The sequence below is a fragment of the Solanum stenotomum genome, chromosome 1 (assembly GCF_019186545.1).
Source record: "Solanum stenotomum isolate F172 chromosome 1, ASM1918654v1, whole genome shotgun sequence".
Lineage (NCBI taxonomy): Eukaryota > Viridiplantae > Streptophyta > Magnoliopsida > Solanales > Solanaceae > Solanum > Solanum stenotomum.
In genome coordinates this window covers 99247323-99272453 of record NC_064282.1, presented here as the reverse complement: position 1 = coordinate 99272453, position 25131 = coordinate 99247323, and the positions used below count along the sequence as shown (strand labels likewise).

Here is a 25131-nt window from a genome sequence, read left to right as displayed (position 1 = left end):
ATTCAACGACAACCGTTGATTTATTGTGGTGTTCCACAAGTAATTTTCTCATACTTTTTTTTTTTTTGTATATAAAAGAGAAAAAAATCTAGAAAAGAAATATATTCTCTTATCTTTACAGAACATTTTTTCAAATATTCCATAAGAATTTGTTCTCTTCTTTGATTATTTGTACCACTAGAATTAGTATTAGAGAAATTCAAGTCACAAATTCTCATCCACCATTATTCAAATTTCCTATTTTCGATTTTTTCATCCTTGAAATTTAATTCAATGACTAGTTACAAACAACTTGAAGTTCAATTTGAAGAACCAAATCCAAAAAAATGGTGTGTTCCATTAAAAGAAGATGTGTTTGTGAAATTCATGAACAAAGGGAATTTTATAACACATAAGGCTTTGTGTGAAGGTTCACTTTTTAGTCCACTATTGTTTGGCAAATTTTTTGATCCTTCTGATGCATTTCCACTTTGGGAATTTGATTCAGATGTGTTATTATCCAATGCAAAAAGTTCCAATAATAATCAGTACAAAGTTGATTGGATTCAAACTGAGACAGATTATGTGTTGAAAGCAGAAATTCCAGGTGAGCAAAGAGAGATTTATTTAATTTACCTGAATTTTATATTGTTTTATATAAACGCTGATTCAAGATTTGAATTTTATGGATTCTGAATTCTAGGTTTTTTATTTTACTTGAATGTCATTTAGTGGAACTATAGTATTGTAGGATTTAATTTGAAAATATATTGATAGTAAAAATGTTGTATTTTTGAAAGATCCAACATGCATCTAACAATATTTTTGAAAAGTTCGATATTAATATAAGTAGAACTACATATAGGATGCTTCTAGTAGTTAGTACCCTACACACTAGACCATGTAGGCTGTTGAATTGCTCTCGTGAACAATTCAACGGCCTACAAGGAAATATACCTACAACTCCATTGGCTAATGTCCCGCGGAGCTGCAACATGTTGTAGTTCTCTTGGCGGGCAATAAGCAGGGGTAGAGCTTCATGTAGGATTGGTTCAAGTTTCCATTCAAGGAAATATACCTACAACTCCATTGGCTAATGTCTCGCGGAGCTGCAACATGTTGTAGTTCTCTTGGCGGGCCATAAGCAGGGGTAGAGCTTCATGTAGGATGCTTCTAGTAGTTAGTACCCTATACACTAGACCATGTAGGCTGTTGAATTGCCCTCGTGAACAATTCAACGGCCTACAAGGAAATATACCTACAACTCCATTGACTAATGTCTCGCGGAGCTGCAACATGTTGTTGTTCTCTTGGCGGGCCATAAGCAGGGGTAGAGCTTCATGTAGGATTGGTTCAAGTTCCCATTCTAGAGGCGTATCTATGATGGATTTAACGTATTCAACTGAACTCATTGCTCTCAACTAAAAGTATTGTGTACATATGAAAAAAATGTCAAAATGTATATACTCTTATTGTAAGACTTCTTATAGCTCTGCCCCTGATTTGCAATACTAAATCGATTAACACTATTGACATCTGTTGCAACAGGTGTTGGTAAAGGTATCATTTGTGTCTCCGTTGAGGATGGAAAAGTTTTAGAGGTAAGTGCCCAATTGAGGCTGAAAGTAGAGACAGGGACGAAGGACTGGAGAGCAGGGAACTGGTGGGAACACGGGTGTGTTCGGAGGATTGAGCTGCCTGAAAATGCAGACTGGAAGAAAACAGAGGCACTAATGAGTAATGGTGATCACAAATTCTTAGAAGTCAAAATTCCAAAGATCCCTCCAAATATTTGTGATGTACCTTGAGGGAACCAAATTAAAAAGGGGCAAATAAAAATTATTTCTAGCTTTTCTAACAGAGATGTATAAAATGTAATTGATAATTTGGAGGATTATATAGAGAGTATCTACATCATGATCAACAAAAGAAACTAAATAGTTAAAATATAATGTATCATTTGGGAAGATATATATTAATTAGTTTTACGAAAATTCTTATAGTTTAAGGAGTGTCAAGAACATTCTTCTTACGGATATTTTGTTAATGTAGGTAATTGGTAGGACGAAAGAGTTGGCTATGAGACTAGTAAAATTAGGTAATCGATTAAGTAATTCACATGCATGATAAAAGAGTATTCAAATTCTAGTATGTATTTATTCACTCGTATTAAAGGAAAAAGAATGTGAAGATAGGAGGGAATTCGAAACCTAATTCTACTTCGATTCTTTGATAAAATGCTTTGAAATATCTTCTCCTACCCTATGAAGTAATGGATCTTGACATTATTATGTTTATAAAAAGCGAAATAGTAATAAGGAGTTGCGGGAAAGTTCCCTACTCAAAAGAGCAGCAGCAACCTATGCTTAGATATAGTTTTTCTCTGCAAACACTGTTCACACATGGGGATGTAGCTCAGATGGTAGAGCGCTCGCTTAGCATGCGAGAGGTACGGGGATCGATACCCCGCATCTCCATCTTTTTCTTAATTTGTCCAACTTTAGTTTATCAACTCTTGTTTTTTTTTTTCANAGAGCAGCAGCAACCTATGCTTAGATATAGTTTTTCTCTGCAAACACTGTTCACACATGGGGATGTAGCTCAGATGGTAGAGCGCTCGCTTAGCATGCAAGAGGTACGGGGATCGATACCCCGCATCTCCATCTTTTTCTTAATTAGTCCAACTTTAGTTTATCAACTCCTGTTTTTTTTTTCATATGCTTAGACATACTAATATAATTATTATATTGTTGATGAAGCATGAAAATTTGCAATAAAATTGGAAAAATCTTACCCAATTTAGTTCATAATAATAATAAAAAACTTATCTATATCGAATGTTTACATCAAATCAATAAATATATGACATGTGTTTGTAGTTTATAGAGTTTTAGTACTTGACCATACTTCATTAATATGCGAATACGTTTTTATTGTTATGAAACAAACTCAATAGGACCATTCTTATGTCAATGGAACCCAAATTGATAAATTTTCTTATCTACTTCACAACTTTTTTTCTTTATTAGAAGTTACTTTTTAACGCAAATACTTGATCAAAGATTAAACTAGAAGAGAAGAAAGGGGTTAATTAAGCAATGATTTCATTCTTTAGTTAATCAATTCACGTAAATTTTTCTTTATTTATGCCTTAATTTTCTGAAAGGATAGCTTATAAATCTTAACTTCAAAATTTTCCTTTCAAAAGTTTAAATAGTTGGACAAAAACAACCTCATAAAATTGGTAGTTTCTTGTCAAGTCACAACTAAAAAGCATAAAGATTTGTAAAACTGAGAATTTAAATGCAACGACCAAACGTACCAAGTCGCAAAAAATTCAAGGCCACATAGTGATTTTCAACTACTTTCAAAGTTCTATCAAAATGCACACGTAAATTAATAAAATTAGCTCATAAAAATATGACTCATCCAAAATCAGTGACAAAATTATGCACAATTTTACTTCCGATCTTAAATTGTGAAACTCGCCAACTTCATAACTTTGAATTAGTGTAATATGTACATAATCAATGACACGATCAGAAATTTTATTAAGGAGATTCGAAAAAATTCAACTTGCGATCTAAAGCAACTTTTGATCAAATATTGTCCTTTGATGTGCTCTTGTTTAATGGATATGTATATACAACTACTACTTTACTATGCCTATTTATGATCAAATTAAAAGTCGTGTTGAATATTGATAACTTATAATTTAGTGAACGTTTCTTTTTTATAATGTTGTTTGTCGGTTAATTCGTGTCTATCTCAATTAATTTTAGTTCATCAAGACTAAGAAGAAATTACCATCTTGGATTTGAATCTAGTGATTTCTTGCAGGCCACCAACTTTAATTTGGACGTTCTGCTTCTATGTCTTATTCAGTTTCTTCTCTTGTTAATTAATTAGTTGAGAAGATATTATTTTAAGTCAACAATCTCATTCTCCAACAAATAATTCACACTCATGTCCGACTTAACAAATCAAAGATTTGCCACGTGTAACTTCAATTATTTGCCATTTGGCTTTAAAAAAAAAGGAAAAAAGATAAATACCCCAAACTATCGTAAATGATATGCAGATACCCTCCGTCATACTTTTGGGCCATTGGTGCCCCTACCATCCAAAAACTAGAGTGTATATGTCCTTCCCTCTAACGGAAGACTAAATAGGGACACGTGACACAATCTTATTCGTCGATCCGTATTTAATAAATGTCAGGTCAGTGGATAAGATTATGACACGTGTATATCTGTTAGTATAAAAGGTATATATGCTCTAGTTTTTGGACGGCAGAGACACCAATGTCTCAAAAATATGACGGAGAATATCTACATCCATTTACGATAGTTTTCCAAAAAAAAATACAAGAGTCAATGCCATCTAAAAAAAATTGTCCTCTAATTTCCTTTTTAATTTTCACAAATTAAAATAGTCATTCACATTTGGGAAAATGGGAGTACTTATAAATTTTTCAAAGATATTACAAGGATAACAAGAAAGAACCTATAAATAATAATAATACTGCATGCAGCTGGCAGTCCACAATTAATGTAACACACAATAGTGTCACAGTTAATTTATGCACACCTCAACTAATTGCTTTCATGGGTACTTGTCACCTTCCAACGGAGCTAAAATAGATGAGAATAAAAGTAGTAATTTTTGTCTATGCTCTCAACTAATAGTTATTCTTTTTTTCTTGTCTTTGCTAGGATTTAAACATGCGTGAGACCTTACAATTCTAAACTCACTTCATTAATTTAATGTATTTTAAATTAGTTTCTTGACTTGAAAGCGACCTTTAACTTGACAAGCAATCGTAAAATGGCATACATGCAAAACCTTGCCAATATATGTTAGACTACAGTATTATGTACTGTTACATTAGCGTGAAAGGACTGTCATATATATTTACCAAAAAAGCCATAATATATGGAGGAGTAGTTATAGTATCATAACAACTATTTGTTTGATGATCACCACCAAAGGTTGTGGTCGAGTGATAAATAATATTCCTCCAATTTTAATAAGTAATCTCGAATTTGAGTCATATATGTATGAAACCACCTTTGATAGCTAGAAAGCTCTTTATCGAGCCCTAAAATGAAACTTCTTGACATGAATCTGAATTAGTCGGTGCCCGATTCGTATATATTATATGCAAGGGCGAAGCTAGGTGGGGCCGTTCATGAGTTCGGACGAACCCAGTAGCTTTTTCGTAGACCCGTACTAGAAAATTAAGTAATAACTTGTGAACCCCTAAAAAACCTGATTGACAAGTCAATGATAACGAAGGGAAAGAAAACTTAAAACCCTCATACTCCTAATATTGACTCCGCCTCTGACTATATGCCAAAGCCATAATATATGGAGAATTAGTTATAGTATCAGGAGTTTTTTTGTTAAAAGAACATGGCCAATGCCCAATAGCATGTATTATTCTTTACGCTTTCAAGTTCCATATTTGATATTATCCTAATTAGGCAACTACATAAATTTAATATTGCCTGTTCAAGAAGCAATGAACTAATATAAGCCTATATTATATACAAACAAAATATATTTCCACTTCATATATTATTTAGTTAATTAACTCCCTAGTCGACATTTTAGTCTCTAGCCACGCACTATACCAAACGATTGCTCAATGCTCCATTTTGGTAACAAGCTAAGCATAGAAAAATTTATGAATATGAAAAGAAGAGAGTTCATCAATAGGGTTGTTAAACAGACGGGTTGAACAAAATTTTAACATGGCAAAATATGCTAAGTTAATAAATCGCGAGCCATTAACTCATCTTAAGGTTATTTAGATTGAGATAGATCAAGTAAAGATAATTGAGTTATATATGAGTCATAATTTAATATTTAAGTTTTTTAATTACCATACAAAATTAATGAACATTATATCTTTTTTCTTTTTGTTAGTATGATTATATATACCACATATCAAAATAATAATAATAAGATTTCTCGTGTGCCAATCTAGGCTATACATATTTAGTCCAAATTACCCCATCGATTAGATATGAGCTTAATTGTGTGGATTAAAATAGATTAATTTAATAAATAAACAGGTCAATAATCTAATCAAACTTAAACAAATTTGGCCGATTATGTTATTTTGGGCTAATTTTACCACCCCTCTATCAATAACATAATTTCCAGACTATAATTAATTAATTAATTAAATACTATTTTGACCTCTGCTCCCCAACAAGAAAAAAAGATAAAACTATAATAAGGTGGATGAAATGGTGACACCTAAAAAGGCAAGAAGTTAACATCACACCTTTGAAAAAAGGTCCCTCGTGGTTGTGCTCTTTTAATCTTAGGTGACAACTAGAAATAATATGTGATGAAAACTTTAAATAATTAAAAAGCCTATGTACATGACAGTCTTTTACACATTTTGTCATGTTAACTAAACACGTTAGGCATAAATTCAAAGTGTTGAAATTTTTTTTTAATAGTAAAAGACTATCTAATTGTGAAAATAACACATGAATATGTTAGGCTAATGAAGAAGATTAAGGAAAGGTGTGTTGAAAAGGACTATACGGATTAGTACAAAACACCAATAAGTGAAAAGATATATTACCAATGCTATCTTTAATGACATTAATGGCATATTGAGAGCACTAGAAAAACATTATATTATAATTTATATCCAATGGGAGGAAAAGGTAAAAGGTTAGAATTGTATTCTTGACATGCATAGGAAGCAAGATAAGGCAAAAGATCGATTCCATTTGTTTTTTAACTCAAGTTACCTAAGCATATATAGACATTATATATTTTTTTAAAATTATTCAAATGTATGTCAAGTTGAAAATACTAGCTAGGTGTTTGATTATATCTGAATTATTTATAAATGATAGCTTCTTTGATCCTAGATGATCCAAATCGATTGATAAAAATTTATGAACGGAAACAAGCTCCAAAAGCTTCTTCTTTTTTCACTTGCTTTTAGCACGATATTATCCTTTCAACTTAATTATCATATCTTTGGATAAGTATTGGATTATATTTACTAAGGGTGCACAATTTTAAAATGATAAAAATAAAGAATAGAAAAAGAATATGTAAAGTAATATTGAAATTTAAATATTTTAGATAAGTCAATTAAAAGCTACACCAACGATATCTAAGCGCCATATGGAGCCTCGTTGGAGGACCCCAATTCCCCACCCAAATATTTAAATCCTCGACCGGCGAAATGTAAATGCATGGAAGAAAATGTAACTCGTAATAATTTATCTAATACTATTTGATTAGATATATAGTTTAATAAATTCTTTTACAAATTTGTGATTTTATACATATTCGTGGAATCTTTACGACTATAATAAAAACATTTATAATAAATAAAGACAAATATAGTATTACAATATCGAGTTCATTTGAATCTTAATAACTTTGATGTATAGGTAAATTTAAGTTTAGAAAATTACTAAAATTGCAATAGTCACCTACTAGAAGCAGGTGGTTTTTTTTGCATTATGAATCAGTGAGAAATTTCCAATCATTCCCTATCGAACTAGTTCACTGTAAAAATGCATGGTGAAAAAAATATTCTCACTAAAATAGTGAAAAACAGAATTGATCCGGTCAAATATTTGTACGAATAGCCACTAAAGAAACTTTAATAGAATAATAGTGAATTCTAATTAGTGAATTATTGAATATATGAAACAATAATTTTAATAATATAACACTTTCAAAGCTTAAATCACGAATCGACTTCTCCTACCAACAAAGGATATCTTAAGAAAAATTAAAACTATAAAAATAACACAACAACAAATTTAGTATAATTTCATAACTGTAGAAGGATGTTAAATACGTACACATACATTATCTCTCGATTATTTTTGAATGACCCACAACTCAAGAATAAGCAAAAAGGAAACACAATAACAAGAAGTAAGTATCAAAATATAATAATGTTTTGTTTTATCAAAATTATAAGAAAATAGTGTCACGTAAAGTGGAACCGAGAATAAAAATTTAGGTAAAAAAAAAAGAGTACATAATAGAAGTGCTAGTAATGATAAAGTATTAAATTGGACCGTTAGGGGTATAATCGGTAGTCTGTATTTCAACGAATCCAAAAAGTCCCTAGCGCCTGCTTCCATTTCAAAAAAATTCAAATTCTCCAAAACTTCGTCGTTTTACCCCAAGCTTCCGTCGATTCAGACAGATCAAAACCAAATTCCAATTAGGGTTGCAGAGTGAGTGAGAGAGAGAAGACAGTAGAAGATAATTAATCTTTTTTTATCTCAAATTCATCAGTGTGGGTTTTTCAGTTTACTGCAATTCAAAGCAACGGCAGTGATAGTATTTGGGGATATAGCTTCGATTACAATCCACGGACCCACTTCTTCAAAGTTCAAAAATCCCCAAATCAAATCGTTGATTGTAACTTCTTTGTCTTTTCTCTCTCTTCTTTATCATTTCATAATTACGAATCTTTTTTCAGAATGGCTCCTACCAGGAACCAGAACAGAGCGCCTCTTCCTTCTAGTCCTTCCAATGTAAGCAATCATTTCTTATGTATGTGAAGTTTTGTGTATGTTTTTGGCTTATTTTTTGAAGAATGAAGAACCCCATGTTTTGATTTTGGGTTTTAATTTGTGGGTGTTTCGGAATTTTTGGTTTTTCGGGTTTTTTTGATTGATTGAAGAACCCCATGTTTTGTTCTTGGATTTTAAGTTGCGGGTGTTTTCGAATTTTTGTTTTTTTTCGGCTTATTTTTGATTGATTGAAGAATCCCATGTTTTGTTTCTGGGTTTTGATTTCTGGGTGTTTCTTAAGTTTGATTTCTGGGAGTTACCGAATTTTTGGGTTTTGCAGAGTAAGTATGCGACAGATGACATAACAGTAGAGAAGAAGAGGAAAATTGTGAATCCGAGAATGCCGACTGCAGCTACTGGTGGTAGACCAATTAGGCAAGCATTTGCAGTGGTAAATGCAGCTCCAGATCTGGCTCCAGCCAGTGGACCACCAAGTACTGCTGGTTCAGATAGCCCTGTCTTTGAGTTTTCAAAAGAGGATGTTGAAGCTTTACTCGCGGAGAAATTGAAAACTAAGAACAAGTTTAACACTAAGGTGAGATGTTGAATTGATTCTTCTGGTTAATTTACCATTTACTCGCTAAGTTATAGAAATGTTAATTTGATTTATATTGTTCCTATCAGGAAAAGTGTGATCTCATGTCAGAATACATAAGAAGACTTAAGCTTTGCATTAAGTGGTTCCAACAGCTTGAAGAAAACAATGTCACACAACAAGCATCACTTAAAAGCTTGTTAGCGTCAGCAGAAAAGAAATGCAACGAGATGGGTATGATTGTGTTCCTCTTGGACAAGTTAGTGCTGTCCAATGAATAATCAACTTACTTTAGCTCTTTTGCATTTTTCTTAGAGGTGTTAATGAAAGCCAAAGAGGAAGAGTTGAATTCAATCATAATGGAGTTAAGGAAAACCATTGAAGCTCTGCAAGAAAAGTGTGCAAAAGAGGAGTCAGCCAAATTGGTAAGAGGCTGGGCAAATATCATGTTTCATAAATTTGGGATTTTTGTTGGAGCTTCCCCTGTGGCAAATAATAGCTTTGTCTCTGAATTACTTGACATTTTGATCAGGAAGCGATGGACTCTTTTAGTAGAGAGAAAGAGGCTAGAGATGCAGCAGAGAAACTGCAAGCTTCAGTTTCTGAAGAGCTCAAGAGATCTCAACAAGACAATTCAAGTGCAACTCAAAAGGTAAGGAGATGTACAAGGTATTGTTTTGGTTTGATTATAGTAGTGAATTGCTTGGTTGGATTTACGTCTTGCTTATATCTGCAGATTCAATCACTAAATGAAATGTACAAGCGGTTACAGGAGTATAATACAAGTTTACAGCAGTACAACAGTAAGCTCCAGTCCGAACTTGCTTCAACAAATGAAACATTGAAGCGAGTGGAGAAGGAGAAAGCTGCTGTTTTTGAAAATCTCAGCACTCTCAGAGGTCACTATACTTCTTTGCAGGAACAGCTCTCTTCTTCTAGAGTAAGTTTTAGATTTTCATGTTGGTTCCTTGTCTCCTGTTGTTAGCATCGTTGCAGCTTATTTGTTTCCATCTCCACTATTTGAATACTTATATGTAGCATCTGGTCAAGTTAACTTATACTCTGCAGCAATGTAAATGTCTGCTTCATTTTAGGAATTAAAGAACTGCTTTTTCTTACTTGAAGCTTTCTGCAACCTGTAGCGACAACTAACTTTATGGTCCAGTAGCTAAATTTGACGGCATTATGGCACTATTCAGATTTCTAGATAACGTTTCTGATTCTTGGGGTTTTCTTGGTATGGTGTTTTTCTCCAAAGTAGTATCTGCTTGGTCTGTTGATGTCTTTAAGTATCTAACTTTCTCATGGATTATTTCTAAATATCTGGACTGGTGGTAGGCTGTATAAGCTGAAGAATGGCTCTTGTGTTTGTCATCTACTGAGTCATATTCTTATTCTTCCTTCTTGCTTAAAAAGGCTGTTCAAGATGAGGCTGTCAAACAAAAAGAAACTTTAGCAAGTGAAGTTGGATGTTTGCGGGGAGATTTACAAAAGATGAGGGATGATCGTGATCAACAGTTGTATCAAGTCCAGGTTCTAAATGCTGAATTACTAAAATATAAGGAATGTAATGGGAAATCTGTTGCTGAGTTAGAGAACATGACAGTAAGGGCAAACGAGCTGGAGGTCCGTCTTGTTTTATTTGTTTGTCTGAACTTCACAAAGCAATATATATTTGTAGTAAACACCCTTCTTTCTTGGTTTTTTCCTCAGGCAAGTTGTCTGTCTCAATCTGAACAAATTAACAGATTGCAAGAAAAACTTACTTTTGCAGAGAAGAGATTAGAGGTGTGTTACAATATGGCATGAAAACACACTTTCGCTGTGTATATTGAGATTCCTTTTTCCTTTCTGGGATTTCTATAGTCCATATACCTCATAAGCTGTAAAAGATATTTCTCTTAAATATTTTACCACTTTGTCAGATGTCCGACATGTCAGCACTCGAAACCAGATCAGAATATGAGGAGCAAAAGAAAGTAATTTTTGATTTGCGTCAGCGTCTTGTTGATGCAGAAACAAAAGTTGTGGAAGGAGAGAAACTTCGGAAAAAATTGCACAATACTATACTGGTAAAGTTCACATACATGATATTCAACTAATATCTTAAAAGTTCACTGTAAGTTTACTTATGAATGTTTCTTATACAGGAACTGAAAGGCAACATACGGGTTTTCTGTAGAGTGAGACCTTTATTATCTGAAGATGGTGTTGGTGCAGAAGCAAATGTCGTCTCTTTTCCATCTTCAATGGAAGCACAAGGGAGAGGCATTGACTTGGCACAAAATGGTGAGTATGTGTTTCTATCACATTTAACCAGATATTATTTGTATTTCTGTAGATTGCTCTTGATGGTTATCTGTTAACATTGATTTAATATTTCTATTACCAAGGACAAAAGCATTCCTTCACATTTGACAAAGTTTTCACTCCCGAGGCTTCACAAGAAGATGTTTTTGTTGAGATATCCCAGCTTGTACAGAGTGCTCTTGATGGTTATAAGGTGATGTATTTTTAAACATTGTACAGAGTGCTCTTGATGGTTATTTGAGTTACTCATTCTCTGTGCAAGTCTCATGTTAATAAAGAAAAACAATTGATGCTTGCTGTCGTGTGATGGTTATAAGGTGATATATTTTTAAACTTTGTGTATGAATGCAAGTCAGTAGTCTTGCGTTAGTAAGGAAAAGCAAATGTTACTCTCAATGAAATGCTCTTAAGACCATAGAAAAGTCAGTAGTCTTGCGTTAGTAAGGAAAAGCAAATGTTACTCTCAATGAAATGCTCTTAAGACCATAGAAATGTCATAGTATGTCTAAGGTCTTATGTTCCAAGGATACTTTTGGTATGTGTCAAAAAGCTTTCTTTCTTTCTTAAAACTCTATGTCCAGAAAAATGCCGCCGTATTCGTTTTTCTTTTGATATGTCAAATCATTCAATTTATAAACAAAAAAAGCCTCATCCATAGCTGATTCTCATCTATTTTTTCAGGTTTGCATATTTGCTTATGGACAAACTGGTTCTGGCAAGACACATACAATGATGGGCAACCCAGAAAGTGCAGAAAATAAAGGATTAATACCCCGCACTTTAGAACAGGTATTTGAGACCCGGCAGTCTCTTCAAGCACAAGGGTGGAAATATGAAATGCAGGTGAGAAATTGTAACTCTTCTTGATCAGTAATTAGTCTGTTTCTCTTTATGTTTGTCTTTTCTGACATTGGTTTTCCACATTATCTTTAGGTCTCAATGCTTGAAATATACAACGAGACTATTCGGGACCTTTTGTCAGGTTTCGATGCTTCAAGACCAGAAAATGGCGGAAAACAATATACAATCAAACATGATGTAAATGGCCACACCCATGTCTCAGATCTGACAGTTGTAGATGTTCAAAGTAGTAGCAAGGTCTCTTCTCTTCTAAGGCGAGCTGCACAAAGCAGGTACAAAAATACAGCTTCTCTTTTTTTCTTAGCATTTCTTTTCTTAAATTTAGTTTTAAATTTTTTCATCAGTCTTTGCATAAAATAGGATGATTTAGTGAGGAACTTATTTTATTTTAATGCTTCTTGGTTCCTTTATTTGGTGGAACCCAAAAAGATTTTAATTTAGAAATTTTTATCTTACTGAATTATGCATGCAGGTCTGTCGGCAAGACTCAGATGAATGAAAATTCTTCAAGAAGTCATTTTGTTTTCACTTTAAGAATTTCGGGTGTTAATGAGGTGAGAATATATTGTATGTAGCACGCCATTTGGATCGTCTATTTCAGAACTAGATTTTTGAATGGACTAATAGTTTCATGTCTATGTATGTAGAGCACAGAACAACAAGTACAAGGCATACTCAATTTGATTGATCTTGCTGGCAGTGAGCGCCTATCTAAGAGTGGGTCTACTGGAGATCGGTTGAAAGAAACTCAGGTTATTTGAGTTACTCATTCTCTTTACAAGAGATTCCGATTTTTAGAAATTTACGCTAAACCTATCTCTGACTTTCATTTCAGGCTATCAACAAGAGTTTATCGTCTTTAAGTGATGTTATATTTGCGCTTGCAAAGAAAGAGGAGCATGTACCATTTAGGAACTCAAAACTTACATACCTTCTCCAGGTAAAATTGCTTTTACTTCAATTTAAAAACAAGGATTGGCTCTTTTATCTTATTTTGAGTCCTATGATGTGTCGAATTAGTATGCGTTTTGAGCTAACTAAACGAAAGATAGAAAATACCAATGGACTGTTGTATCTGTTTCCAAAGCTGAGTAGGTTGTTATCAAGTTATTTTGAGATATGTCAAATCCAATGGCATTACTAATGCAGATTGTTGGTACCTGTATTTCTGACTGTTGCATGTTTAATCAGCCCTGTCTAGGTGGTGACTCAAAGACGTTGATGTTTGTCAATGTAGCACCAGATCCTTCTTCTACTGGTGAGTCCCTATGTTCACTCCGATTTGCAGCAAGGGTTAACGCGTGTGAGATTGGGATTCCAAGACGTCAAACAAGCATGCGTTCATCAGATTCTCGCTTGAGCATTGGCTAATTTTTCATTTTTGTGTTTATAGAACACTCGTTCTAGTTTTAGGAACCGCGTGTGGTCTGTATTATTCTATATGATTGGCATATGATTTTAACAGAAGTAAAACACACCCTCTAACCGAATCCACCTTCGATTTGTATAGTGTGGAGAGAGAAGAATACTGCCTTATGTATCTGTAATAGCAAAGGGCCTTTCCCTTTGAAACATTTATCTCCTGATGTTCTTTCACGAAGTTACCTAAGTGTTGTAACTTTCCATTTTTACAACTTAATCTCCTTTTGTTGTAACTTTATATTACATCTTTTGTTTTAGTATAAAACAAATAGAAATAAGATCTGTGATCCAAAGTTCATTTGATTAAACGTTTGTTCCGGTGTTACGTTGTAGATCATATAGTTCATCTGACTTGTTTGGAACTGAGACGTGGTTGTTGTTTAGATTCGTTTCTTATGGAAGGATTTCAAGTCTCCTTGTTTTTATGTCTATATCATAGGTTGAATGTTGTTCAAACATTGGAAACTAACCTTAATTGTAATAGAAATGACAAATGGGCTTATTGCTAGACACTGTCCATTAATGCATGGGCCTGTAATAGAAATGACAAATGGGCTTTTTCTAATAGAACTTCTCTTATTCTTTTTATCGAATATAATGATGCAAATCGAGTTTTAATTTGTTCTAATATGCAATGTCAAGTAGTTTCACTTTCTCGTTCCGAGAAACGCATTGTAGAATTGCAGTAAAACGACAAGTAAATCTAGATTTGGGTAAGAGGATGGATGGAGATCGTAAAATTTGGACTCACTTATTAAATTGAACTCTACACGAAAATCATTAGATTGTAAGTTTGGAATACGCAGTTCAAATTCACTTCTTTATCCATAACTAGTCTTAATGCAAGACAAAATTATAATTTAAATGTATGTTCTGATTTTCCCGAGACGTAGAAGTAGTCATTGATACTTATATCGGATATTTTTCTACTATGTCTCAAATGTAGAAAAAATATTTTATTATTCAGAGCGACAAATTATTGAAAAGTTTGTTCTGCCACAGAAACAGCATATTTCATTAATCAAATGTATGCTTTACTGGCATTGCACTTTACCTAATAGCAATCATATATTATAATACAAACCAAATATTATTTTATTCAAACTACTAAGTTGATGCTGACGTTGTACTCCACATTACATAAGCATTAGCATGAATTATAAGCAATATATAAAGTAACATAAGTTTAATTTATAATAACCTATGAATAAGTAATTGTCGAAATTGAGGAAGCTAATTTAGCCACCCACTCCCATCTTCATGATCCAAGCCTCCAAAGAGCGTGGATCGCTAAGAGTAACATATTTATCAATTTCATCATAAGTGATCTGTCTTGAATTCATAATTATTTACGATTAAACTATCGTCGACATTGAAAAAGTCATCTTAGTCATCCACTTGACGCTCATTAACTCTAACACATCATTACCTCTAAAATCCAATTGGATCCTAACAATTATTATTTTTTATAGTTAATAGTCCAAGAGGAATAATATGATATCATCATCATACAAAAGCTTATCATATATAGTAGGAAAAAAACCTCAATTATTCTTGTTTAGTGGCTAATCGCATATTGTATGACTGCAATTTATCCAAGTTTTTATAATGTGTATAATATAATATGGTTTCACTTAATGATAACCACTCAAGCTCACCAATTTTTGCGTACTCAATGTCATTCACTAGCTATATTGCTCAGACTTATTAAAAAATTGACTTTACTAATATTTTTCAATGAACTAAATACATAACATCAAAATTTATCAAAGTATAACCCCTACTGAAAATTTCCCAAAAGTTAAATTTATTTATACCCAATTTATGTACTTGTAGATTGCTATGGTCTACATCATCTCCTAGATTTTGGACATTTTATGATAGTGATACTACATAAGGGCATTTTAGGCCACTTATTTTCAATCCTTTTCTTCATATAGATTACTATTAACCAATCACAGGGTTACAACTAAGCATAGTTTCTATCTCCATTATACAACCTATACTTCACTCCTTCACTAATAAACTAGATCAGCATCTTATTTGGACATGTGATGTTTATAGTTTCTTACGTCTAATTAAACTTCAAGTAAAAATAATCAAATTCAATTATATGTGCATGAACTTCAAGAAAAAACAAACTAAAATCGAGTAAAGAGACTGAAATTAGGTTTGACAGAAAGTATTGAAACTTTAAATATTACTATTCTAAAATGAATGGACGTACAAAAATTGATAAACTTAGGACATAACTTAAATGTGACACGAAAAATTGGGTGTACGAGCACTTTCCCTTTTTTACCGTGTGTATGTAAGTTGTTAACCAGTCATTATCAAAGTTTTCGTCACGACAATGACAGGCCCAAAGCCCAAAGCCCAATCATGTGCCAACATCGTGGAAGCCCATTAATTTTTTAAAATTTTAATTTTAAAAAATGCCAATATGAAGAAATAATAAAAAGAAAAAAAAAATCTGAATTTTACCCAAATTCATTTTCCAATCCAAACAGCAATTGGAAACCCTCATCGGAGAATTTTCCGGGAGAATTATTTTTTTCATCTTCTGCCCGGCGATTGATCGGAGATGGTTTCACCGGAGAACACCAACTGGCTTTATGATTATGGATTCGAAGATAGTACTGTCCCTGATTCGAATTTCTCAGCTTCTGCATCTGGGTTTAACTGGCCTGTGCAGAATTTGAATGGTTCAAGGAATGTTAGGTATGTTGAGTTCTCAATTTCTTGAATTACTTTTTGTGACTCAGTAAAGTTTGGATCTTTTAGCTGATTTATGAATCTGTGATGTGTCTATTATTTAGGAAATAAATGGGTTTTTCCTCCATATGCTGTGAAGTTTACAACTTTAAGGTCTTTTATGCACATTTGGAGTTGATTTGAGCCCAAAGACAGTTTAATTTGGCATGATTTCTGTTATTATTTGTGGTATTTAGAGTTGTATCCATCTAGCTCTACTTTCTCTTATTGTGATTTGATGCCACTGTATTACTTGTGTCTAAGTCTAGGATTATGGAAGCATTTCATTTTTTTTCATTTTCCAGATGAAAAATTACAACTTTTGGAAGTGATGGAGTTGGACTATCTACCTGCACAGAAAATATAAGTTTAAATGTAGAACTATTTATGATGGAAAATAGTATCTTGTATAACTTTAGTCCTGTATCTTTATTTTAGAGTCTTGACTTCAACTATAGAACAGAGGCAAATGCTTAAAGTATCAAATTACTGGAGGTTTTCTCTTTATCTGAGTTATAGAGATAGAAAGTTAATGGTTTTGAGTGCAACCTAGTATAAGATGCCTAACATCCAGCCTTTAGTGGAGGAGCAGGTTGAAGGTATAATATCGCTGCATATTTTACTGTCTTCACTCGCATGCTACCAGCTTTCCATTGGAATCTTGCATATATCCTACTGATGTGCATCATCAGAACCTGGTAATAGTGGCAGAGATTGGATAAGAAACAATACAAAGGAGGATGTACTGTGGATGGAGGATAGGAAAATACTTAGGACAGAGAATCCAGTGTGCAGAAAGAGTTAAACAGATATTAGCCCAGACATGATAACATGGTTTAAAAGGAATGGGCAATCTATCGTAAAACATCGTTTTGGGAAGTAGAGGACTGGAAAAGCTTAGTCTAGTGTGCAGAATCTTGACAACAGTTAATAGAGAAAGATATTACTACTTAAATTATTGAGAACAGAAGGGGGGAAATGCGAGGTGTAGAGTAGAAAGAGGAACAGATATGGAGGAGGAAGATAAGAAAAAAGATGTGTGTGGATATTTGAAGATGGACTGAAAAAAAAGGAAGAATAGAGGAGGAAGCTAAATAGCGAGGAAAAGGAACAGGAGAATAACAACTAGTGCTGCTTCTACAACCACTACAAGAACAATTATGCCTCAAGTCTCTTACTAGTTGCGTCAGCTAATAATCCTCTATATCAATTCTGATCTGTTTTGACCCATTTTATTACAATATTCAATAATAGGTTTTTAAAGACAAGCATCCAAGGGTGTGACCTAGACTAGTTGGTGTTGCCTGTATGGATGTTTACCTAAAATTACTAGAACTGTTAATTAAGCACGAAATAGAAAAATGTTGTTATCTTGGCTAAACTTGAAGCATGCTTTGTGTGTGTTTGGGGGGAGGGGGTTTCATTGTTTCTAGTATCCAGTAGAATGACTAAAATTTTCCTTGATTGTAAGCTGGAAAATGATGTAGCTGCTTCTATATGAATTTTTAAAATAGAACAGTAGGGGTGAGTAGGATGGATACATCTAAGAGTTTTCTGTGCTTTTTAGTTCAAGGTGTGCATTTTGCAAGGTTTTCCATAAACATAATTTTCGTTCTTTCATGTGCCTAATTCTTCTATTTAATGTTAGCAATCAAAGGAGATCTTCTTTCTAGTTTTTGTGTTGACTTCGGTTTTTCCTTCTTTTTTGTGCTTGTTTCTAGTTCGGAAATTGATGGGTCGATTGGTGAATCAGATTACCCAAAGGAAAGTGGTTCTAAGAAACGGTAAGAACTTTTGCCTTTTCTGGACATTTTGTGCCGATCTCCATTATTGATGTTGAATAAAGATGTGGTGCTGCACTCAATTGTTGGATGTAGTTTAATTGATTAGCTTCTGCTTCAAATAATTATTATTTAAATCTGTGAGGTGACACATTTCCCACTCTCTTTTTAAGTTCTGAGTTTTTTTATCCTTTTTTATTTCTGTGATTTATCATCTTGAAAAATCTGTTGTATTCTGCTTTAACTGGCAAGGTTTGAGAATGTAGAATCCATTGAAACGATTAATTTCTTGTTTTAAGAGCCTGCATTAGATATATCTGCATAACTCAAGACATATTCTTAAGGTTCTATTGGAAAGAATTCACTATGCCCTGGCATTCTTCAAGTTCATTAAGGCTTCAACATCGTGTGATTTAACAGGTTACATGACGTCCCACTGATATATTCCTAATCCTATAATTACAATCCAAGTTGAACTAATTTGTTGGTTGAAGTATTCCTTTTAGCTCTGGGACCTCAATCTTACTGTTGAAAGGAAAGTCAGATGTCTTGACCTATATCTGTTCACTATTTTCTCTCATCATTTAGGTAATTGTTACAGGGCAAGGGTTGAATCATGTGCTCCAACAAGTTCCAAAGCTTGCAGAGAGAAACTGCGAAGAGATAAGCTGAATGACAAGTGATCTCACAACCCATTCCATAAAAACTTCTCCGTTTATTTCATCCTAAATTGCTAAAATTGATCTACTTATTAGGTTCATGGAATTGGGTGCACTCCTTGAGCCTGGCAGGCCCCCCAAAACAGACAAATCCGCTATTCTTGTTGATGCTGTTCGCATGGTGACCCAGTTACGTGATGAAGCTCAAAAGTTGAAAGACTCAAATTTGAATCTGCAAGAAAAGATCAAGGAGTTAAAGGCTAGTATTAATTCCCTCGCAATGCTCCTAGTAGAAAATTCACTTTTTCTTAATCTTGCATCTGCCATTCCATTTGTTTAAGGGTACCAAGGCTTTTCCATTTTGTAATGGGGACAAGACAAGCTAAAACATCACTTCACTCTTCTGTTCCTGAACTTCGAGCATGTGTTAACTTGTGTAGGTTGAGAAAACCGAGCTTCGAGATGAAAAACAGAGGCTGAAAGCTGAAAAGGAGAAGCTAGAGCAACAACTAAAGACTACAAGTGCGCAACCTAGTTTCTTGCCTCCTGCTATACCTTCTGCATTTGCTGCTCATGGTCAATTTCCAGGAAGCAAGCTGGTGCCAATCATGAGTTACCCTGGTGTCGCGATGTGGCAATTCATGCCTCCTGCTGCTGTTGATACTTCACAGGACCATGTCCTCCGTCCTCCAGTTGCTTAACTTGTTGCAGCTTAAAGCCTACAAAGGTTGCCTTCACTGCCCCGTTAAATTAATCGTCTAGTCAATGTCCTTCGGTTGTATTAGATTTGGCTCAACTCCCCTTACTGTATTTGGTGGATGATAGATAACTTGTGACTTTGAAACTTATAACGGTTTTATGCTTGCTTTATGTGTAAAATTAAATAAATTTAACTATAAATTGTATCTACATTTTCTCTGTTCGATTAGCTAAATATCACCCAACAAATAAGAATTACTCCCTTCGTCTCATTTTATGTGACATTTTTCGGATTTCGAGATTCAAATAAGTCTATTTTTTACCGTAAATTTTTCATAGATTTTTAAACGTTTTGAATTATCAATTATTGTGACTTATAGTAATACATTATGTGCATCGGTTGTGGAAAGAAATTCGATCGTCCTTGGGTCATAAACCAACAAGATCATCAAAGGTTGTCTCTAGCAGTTCGTTGATGCTTTGAACGAGAAACATAATCAGAGGATTCAAATGAGTGTAATTTTAGTGGAAGTTTTAATTTGTCTTGTATATGTAATGCGGAATTGGATATGTATATGTAATTTTAGTAGGCTATTCATACTTCCCGGTCTCAAATTACTTGTCCACTTTTGAATTGACATACCTATTAAGAAATCAATTATTGACATAGTGAGATTATCATTTTGCCCTTATTAATTGTGAAGTGGATGAATTAAAAATTTAAGATTGTCAAGAAGTTCTACATTTTTCTAAGTAATTAATTGAGGATATAATAGGTAAAAATATTTATCCTTTCTTGATTTGTCAAAATAGACAAATAATTAGGGATAACTAAAGAAAGAAAGTGGACAAGTAATTAGAGATGGATGGAGTAATTATTTTAAAGTATAAAGAGAATTAATAATATGATAGAAATATTAGTGTTACTTGGTAGTTTTTAATTAATCAAAGATTAAACATATGCTTAGCCGCCAACAAGAATTATTACCAAATCAAAAAATGCAATTGCCCCTGTGAAAAAAAACTTCTAAAAAAAAAAATTATTGAAAGAAAAATTTATGGTAGTTGTCCGAATTCCTAAAGATTACTTAAACTTAATTAAGGTAACTTTTCTTAATTCTAGTAATTAAGTTATGGAACAAGGTTCCAAAATTATTCCTAATCCGAAACTAAACGGAATGCAATTAAAATAAAAAACTTGAATATCTTCTTATATATTGCATCCCTTAATGCAAATATTAATTCACTTTTTCATAATAACTCTACCAATTTCCACAAACCTCTTTGTATACGTGAAGGTTGAAGAACGTCAAGAGATTTTAATTTCTGCGTAGCAACAATGTCATTGATGGAAAAATTGTTGTATTTTCTTCCATGCCATAATTCTCTGTTGTTGGAAGAATCTGATCAGAACGAAGTACAAGAAAGTGACACTAAAATTCAAGAACTTGACTTTATGCATTATAGTAATTTGGCAGCTTTAGGTTCTAGAGCTGAATTTATGAATGGAAGTGAAAGATCAATTATTCATCGTAACTACTGTTCTCATGACGGTCGTGTTCGTGTTGGACGTGGAGCTAATTCAAAAGTTGAGAAGAAACAATGTCCAAGATGTAGCAGATGGTGCAAATATTATGCTACAACAAGTACTACTATCATTATGTGCATTGGTTGTGGCAAGAAATTCGATCCAAGATCGAATTCATTGTCCTCTAGTCATAAACTTGGTGCTAAATCTTACTTGCACCGGAAGCAACAAGATCATCAAAGGTTGTCTCTAGCAGTTCGTTGATGCTTTGAACGAGAAACAGAGTCAGAAGATTCAGAACGAGTGTAATTTTAGTAGAAGTTCCATTTTTTCGATGTATAATTAGAAGCATTGATGAGTTTTGTTGAACTCTACTAGTCATATGTATTTCTATTCCTAAAAATTGGATATGTTTTGATATTTGTAGAAATAATATTTTTTTGACTATACAAGACAAACAACTTAGTAATTTTAGCCATGTTTGATTGATAGTTTTTTGGAGCAAAATTACTAGTAATGTTTTTAATTCAATTTCTTGAATATATGAAATTTTGATATCACGATTGTTGATTAAGAACAATGTTCCAATTACCTAAATATAATTAGAGAAATAATTTTACCAATTAGAGCTAGGGAGCTCTAACATATGTACTAAGTAGGTTGTAATTTCTTGAATGATTTGAGTTTTTGATTTCACATAATTGTCGAACAAATTCTGCATGATATACCTGGAAAACACGCGTAAAACTGGAACATATAGTGTCTTTTTATGCTATCTGTATAAGCATTTTTGGTTCAAAGAATGGATAATACTGTGTAGAATCTAAACTGCAAAATAAAATACATCAGAAGAGAACAAGAAATTCAAGTAATCGCGAAGAGTTCCAGTGTGTTAAGATCAGGCCTATTGCCATTTCTCATCAGGAATTGGACGCCTTACCATTCGCATGAACTCTCCCCTAACTTAGTCCTCTCATTTATCAACAATACTCGATTTTTTGCCAGCTCATTTCAAGACGCTCTAATATGACAACTTTTGATAAGTTTATCGGAGAAGTTAACGTATTTGGTCCATAATGGTCGAAGTTGTGGGAATGCTATATCGAGCCAAGGCTTAGCTCGACCATTGAAGTGAATCACACCAGCACTTTGAGCTTCTGCTAAGGTTGTATTGTCTTGGTACCCGAGTCCTAGCATGTGCCAGAAAGGATCAATGGTGTGTACGTGTCCATGAAATGCGATTAGACCAGGAGGTAATGTCCCTAGCTGCCACAAACTTAGGTCTGATTTCAAGTTCTGAATAAAAATAAGTTGTATCAGATAACAAATTTGGGATTTTTTCGAACTAACAGAGTTTTTTTTTTAATGTTAGTTGTAGTTTACCTGTTGAAGCCAGTAGTAGTATGTGCGACTTATATTTGTTTTCCTCCATTCTTCTAGATCGAAAATGTTCATGCCATAGGCCCACGCGCATTCACTTGGATCAAAGTGTTCTGCTATCAATGGATGAGAAAAGTTTAAATAGCTTTTGAATCGCTTTGACATGACATACTTGTCCTCTCCCCTGCACGTCTCAACTGCCCCGTTCACCTTTCCATTCATGTCAATGTCCCATAGAGGTGAAAGATCCGTTTGAATCACGATGTCATCATCCAGGAAAACTATCTTATCTAGACTGGGAAATAGCTGAAAAGAAAGTCATACTTCTCAGTATAATCAATCATTACTAGTCATCAGGAAATCAGGGACGGATGTTACATTTATATATACAATAACAATTACTATGTCTCAGTCTCAAACAAGTTGGGATTGGATATATGGATGGTACTTGTATACATACAATAACAATTATGCCTCAATCTCAAACAAGTTGGGGTCGGATACATGGATGTTACATGTATATATATGTAGTAGAATTCAGGGCTTACCTCGGGCAAATGTATCCTTATGTGGTTCATCAGTGAGTTATATTTGGGACTGAGGGCTTGCAATTTTGCTGCAATGATTTTAGGCTTCTCAGTTTTGTTTGCTACAATTGCTGATGACCCTCCTCTGAACTGTGACCTGGCTTTTTGGTCTTTCTCCATAGCTTCCATAACCGGGACTCTCCCCTTCGTGAACCAATCGAAATGATGCAACCCTTTAACCTCTATGACAGCAGGTGTTAAAGGATGCAACGAAAACCAAGCTTGCATAGGTGCGTATGTTTTCCTATCTGTGATAATGTGAAGAACTATTTTTTCAGGGCGGATGAAATTCCTCACGAGTGATGATGCAACGACAGAAGCAGCAAGAATGTTGTCAGAAGCAAGGACGAAATGGAAGTACGAGTTATCAACAAGGGCGGGGACAAGCTCAGGCGATGGTAACTGAAGACGGGCGTTGGAATTGGTGGAATGCTCATGTGCTAGCTTGAGAGCAAGGCAGTGCAGCTGTTTCGGGATGCTACTAGATGCCACATGCCGATACAAATATTCTTGGATTTTGGCAGTTCTAGTCCTCTCTTCTAGCTGAGTGACCTGCAAAAAGATTAGACAAAAATCAGGCCTTGACCTGGACACAAGGCACATTATGAGAAACTGTTTAAACTTAGATTTCTTGTAGGATTCCCTTTTGTGGATCTAAAGGCCTGGTTACGGGTTTACGTGATCCCAACAGCTTTTGCCCAAATTCTGTATATATATTAAGAAGTTTACCAATAATCCATTAACATTTGACTCTGACAACAGTTAGCACTGTGTTATTAACTTGAGGTCGTTGTAGGAACTCATAAACTTCAATCCTGGATCCGCCTCTTGCCTGGAGTACCTAAATATGGACATCTTATTGCCTTTTTCTTCACTACTAGTTCTTTGTCAACAGGAGTTTGTTGCCTATGACATAATGTGCCACTTTAAATTATACATATTATTCCTATATATGATGTAGAAGGCATGATAAGATTAAAAATACCATAGCTTTAAGCTTGACAGCAAAGGTTTTTGCGTCTGGTCTTCCATCCTTCATTTCTGCAATAAATTCTTCCAATGTTTGAGGAGATTCAGGCCTTGTTTGTGTATCAGTTTGGTCTGAAGGTTCCTCCAATACTCGGTATATCACCTCAGGAACCTAACAAATGCTGAATAATATAAGAAACAAGACTATACAATTCTAATATTTGGTACTAAAACAAGCACACCACTAAGGAAATATAGTCACTATTCGATAGGGGAATGTCACAGTATTATGCACAAGGGAAAAGATACACGGCTCAGAAGCGTACAGTTGATTCAAGACGTTTCCCCAAAATCCTTGGTCCAATTTTTTTTCCCAAGCAACCTGAATCCAAATTGCAGAACAATTTTCAGCCTTTCTGTTCATTAAAGTTAACAAAGGGAGGAACAATATTGAGCAGCATTGTTCTGATCATCTTTAACTCAAATTATATGTGTTTTCTATTTCTTTCCATTGTAACACGTACATTTCACGCGATAAACTTAGCATTACTTCTACTATATGTTGTAAGAGATAGTACTTAGTAGAATACAAACTTAACATATATGTTCCAAATCCTGTATACAGAATTAGAGAGACAGAAAGTACCTAAGGTCGAACATTTTCGTTCTCCATCAATAGTATCTATTGCTGTTAACACGAAGACAAACCGGAACAGGAATGTAAGGAACAGAAGGCAGTAGAACACCATACGATACGATAATCTTTTGGAGCCAACTTTAACTTTAATGAACTCCTTGAAACCTTTAGCAGGCACAACAGTAACATGCCTTAAACTTGGTGATATGTGAAGCTGCATTGCTTTTAACATTCAATAACAAAGTCAAAAATTGATCAATCTGCCCAAAAATAGGCAGAAAGAGAAGTTCTTGAAGTTTTGCTATTAACAAAAATGTTAGTACTTTTGGCCTAATGATTAATTAGGCAAGTAATAACTCAGAGAAGAAGTTGAGTAGAATGCAGAATACCCCTGTAGAGATATGATGTAAAAGGAAGTACTAGGAGGGGTGGGGGAGGGGGGGGGGGGGGG

General features: G+C 34.0%; 4 protein-coding genes and 2 non-coding genes across 6 annotated transcripts; 5 read left to right on the top strand and 1 right to left on the bottom strand.

Annotated features, from left to right (window-relative positions):
* The first annotated feature begins 218 nt into the window (after positions 1-218).
* Positions 219-1883, top strand: LOC125875801 (21.7 kDa class VI heat shock protein). Its single transcript, XM_049556842.1, has 2 exons — positions 219-586; positions 1528-1883. The coding sequence occupies exons 1-2, from the start codon at positions 274-276 to the stop codon at positions 1785-1787; spliced, it is 573 nt and encodes a 190-aa protein (XP_049412799.1). The 5' UTR covers positions 219-273; the 3' UTR covers positions 1788-1883.
* A 500-nt stretch (positions 1884-2383) lies between these two features.
* On the top strand, positions 2384-2456 carry TRNAA-AGC (transfer RNA alanine (anticodon AGC)). Its single transcript has one exon. It is a non-coding gene; the product is annotated as a tRNA-Ala (tRNA).
* Positions 2457-2569: 113 nt separating this feature from the next.
* Positions 2570-2642, top strand: TRNAA-AGC (transfer RNA alanine (anticodon AGC)). The gene has a single exon. It is a non-coding gene; the product is annotated as a tRNA-Ala (tRNA).
* Positions 2643-8166: 5524 nt separating this feature from the next.
* LOC125842888 (kinesin-like protein KIN-14N) lies at positions 8167-13924 on the top strand. Its single transcript, XM_049522173.1, has 17 exons — positions 8167-8519; positions 8839-9093; positions 9183-9327; positions 9409-9518; positions 9626-9745; positions 9830-10033; positions 10510-10719; positions 10807-10881; positions 11019-11165; positions 11244-11382; positions 11487-11596; positions 12085-12246; positions 12337-12536; positions 12737-12818; positions 12912-13016; positions 13100-13204; positions 13456-13924. Exons 1-17 carry the CDS (start codon positions 8466-8468, stop codon positions 13633-13635), a joined length of 2403 nt encoding a protein of 800 aa, XP_049378130.1. The 5' UTR covers positions 8167-8465; the 3' UTR covers positions 13636-13924.
* A 2180-nt stretch (positions 13925-16104) lies between these two features.
* On the top strand, positions 16105-19796 carry LOC125842854 (transcription factor ILR3). Its single transcript, XM_049522145.1, has 5 exons — positions 16105-16407; positions 18162-18224; positions 18823-18900; positions 18977-19139; positions 19321-19796. The coding sequence occupies exons 1-5, from the start codon at positions 16271-16273 to the stop codon at positions 19579-19581; spliced, it is 702 nt and encodes a 233-aa protein (XP_049378102.1). The 5' UTR covers positions 16105-16270; the 3' UTR covers positions 19582-19796.
* Positions 19797-21882: 2086 nt separating this feature from the next.
* LOC125853724 (probable galacturonosyltransferase 12) lies at positions 21883-25037 on the bottom strand. The gene is made up of 6 exons (XM_049533460.1): positions 24690-25037; positions 24370-24425; positions 24060-24215; positions 23036-23626; positions 22491-22793; positions 21883-22403 (listed from the first exon to the last, which is right to left on the bottom strand). Exons 1-6 carry the CDS (start codon positions 24910-24912, stop codon positions 22119-22121), a joined length of 1614 nt encoding a protein of 537 aa, XP_049389417.1. The 5' UTR covers positions 24913-25037; the 3' UTR covers positions 21883-22118.
* Positions 25038-25131: the final 94 nt, after the last annotated feature.

Bases quoted from the DNA above. Each gene is read 5' to 3' on its own strand.
- LOC125875801 (XM_049556842.1), top strand. From the start codon at position 274: ATGACTAGTTACAAACAACTTGAAGTTCAATTTGAAGAACCAAATCCA. The intron at 587-1,527 runs GTGAGCAAAGAG...CTGTTGCAACAG, and splicing joins GTTGAAAGCAGAAATTCCAG to GTGTTGGTAAAGGTATCATT.
- LOC125842888 (XM_049522173.1), top strand. From the start codon at position 8,466: ATGGCTCCTACCAGGAACCAGAACAGAGCGCCTCTTCCTTCTAGTCCT. The intron at 10,882-11,018 runs GTGTGTTACAAT...CCACTTTGTCAG, and splicing joins TTGCAGAGAAGAGATTAGAG to ATGTCCGACATGTCAGCACT. The intron at 11,166-11,243 runs GTAAAGTTCACA...TTTCTTATACAG, and splicing joins AATTGCACAATACTATACTG to GAACTGAAAGGCAACATACG.
- LOC125842854 (XM_049522145.1), top strand. From the start codon at position 16,271: ATGGTTTCACCGGAGAACACCAACTGGCTTTATGATTATGGATTCGAA. The intron at 16,408-18,161 runs GTATGTTGAGTT...GCTTGTTTCTAG, and splicing joins AATGGTTCAAGGAATGTTAG to TTCGGAAATTGATGGGTCGA. The intron at 18,901-18,976 runs GTGATCTCACAA...TCTACTTATTAG, and splicing joins AGAGATAAGCTGAATGACAA to GTTCATGGAATTGGGTGCAC.
- LOC125853724 (XM_049533460.1), bottom strand. From the start codon at position 24,912: ATGTTAAAAGCAATGCAGCTTCACATATCACCAAGTTTAAGGCATGTT. The intron at 24,216-24,369 runs GTACGCTTCTGA...AGCATTTGTTAG, and splicing joins GGAAACGTCTTGAATCAACT to GTTCCTGAGGTGATATACCG. The intron at 22,794-23,035 runs GTAAGCCCTGAA...CTTTCTTTTCAG, and splicing joins TAAGGATACATTTGCCCGAG to CTATTTCCCAGTCTAGATAA.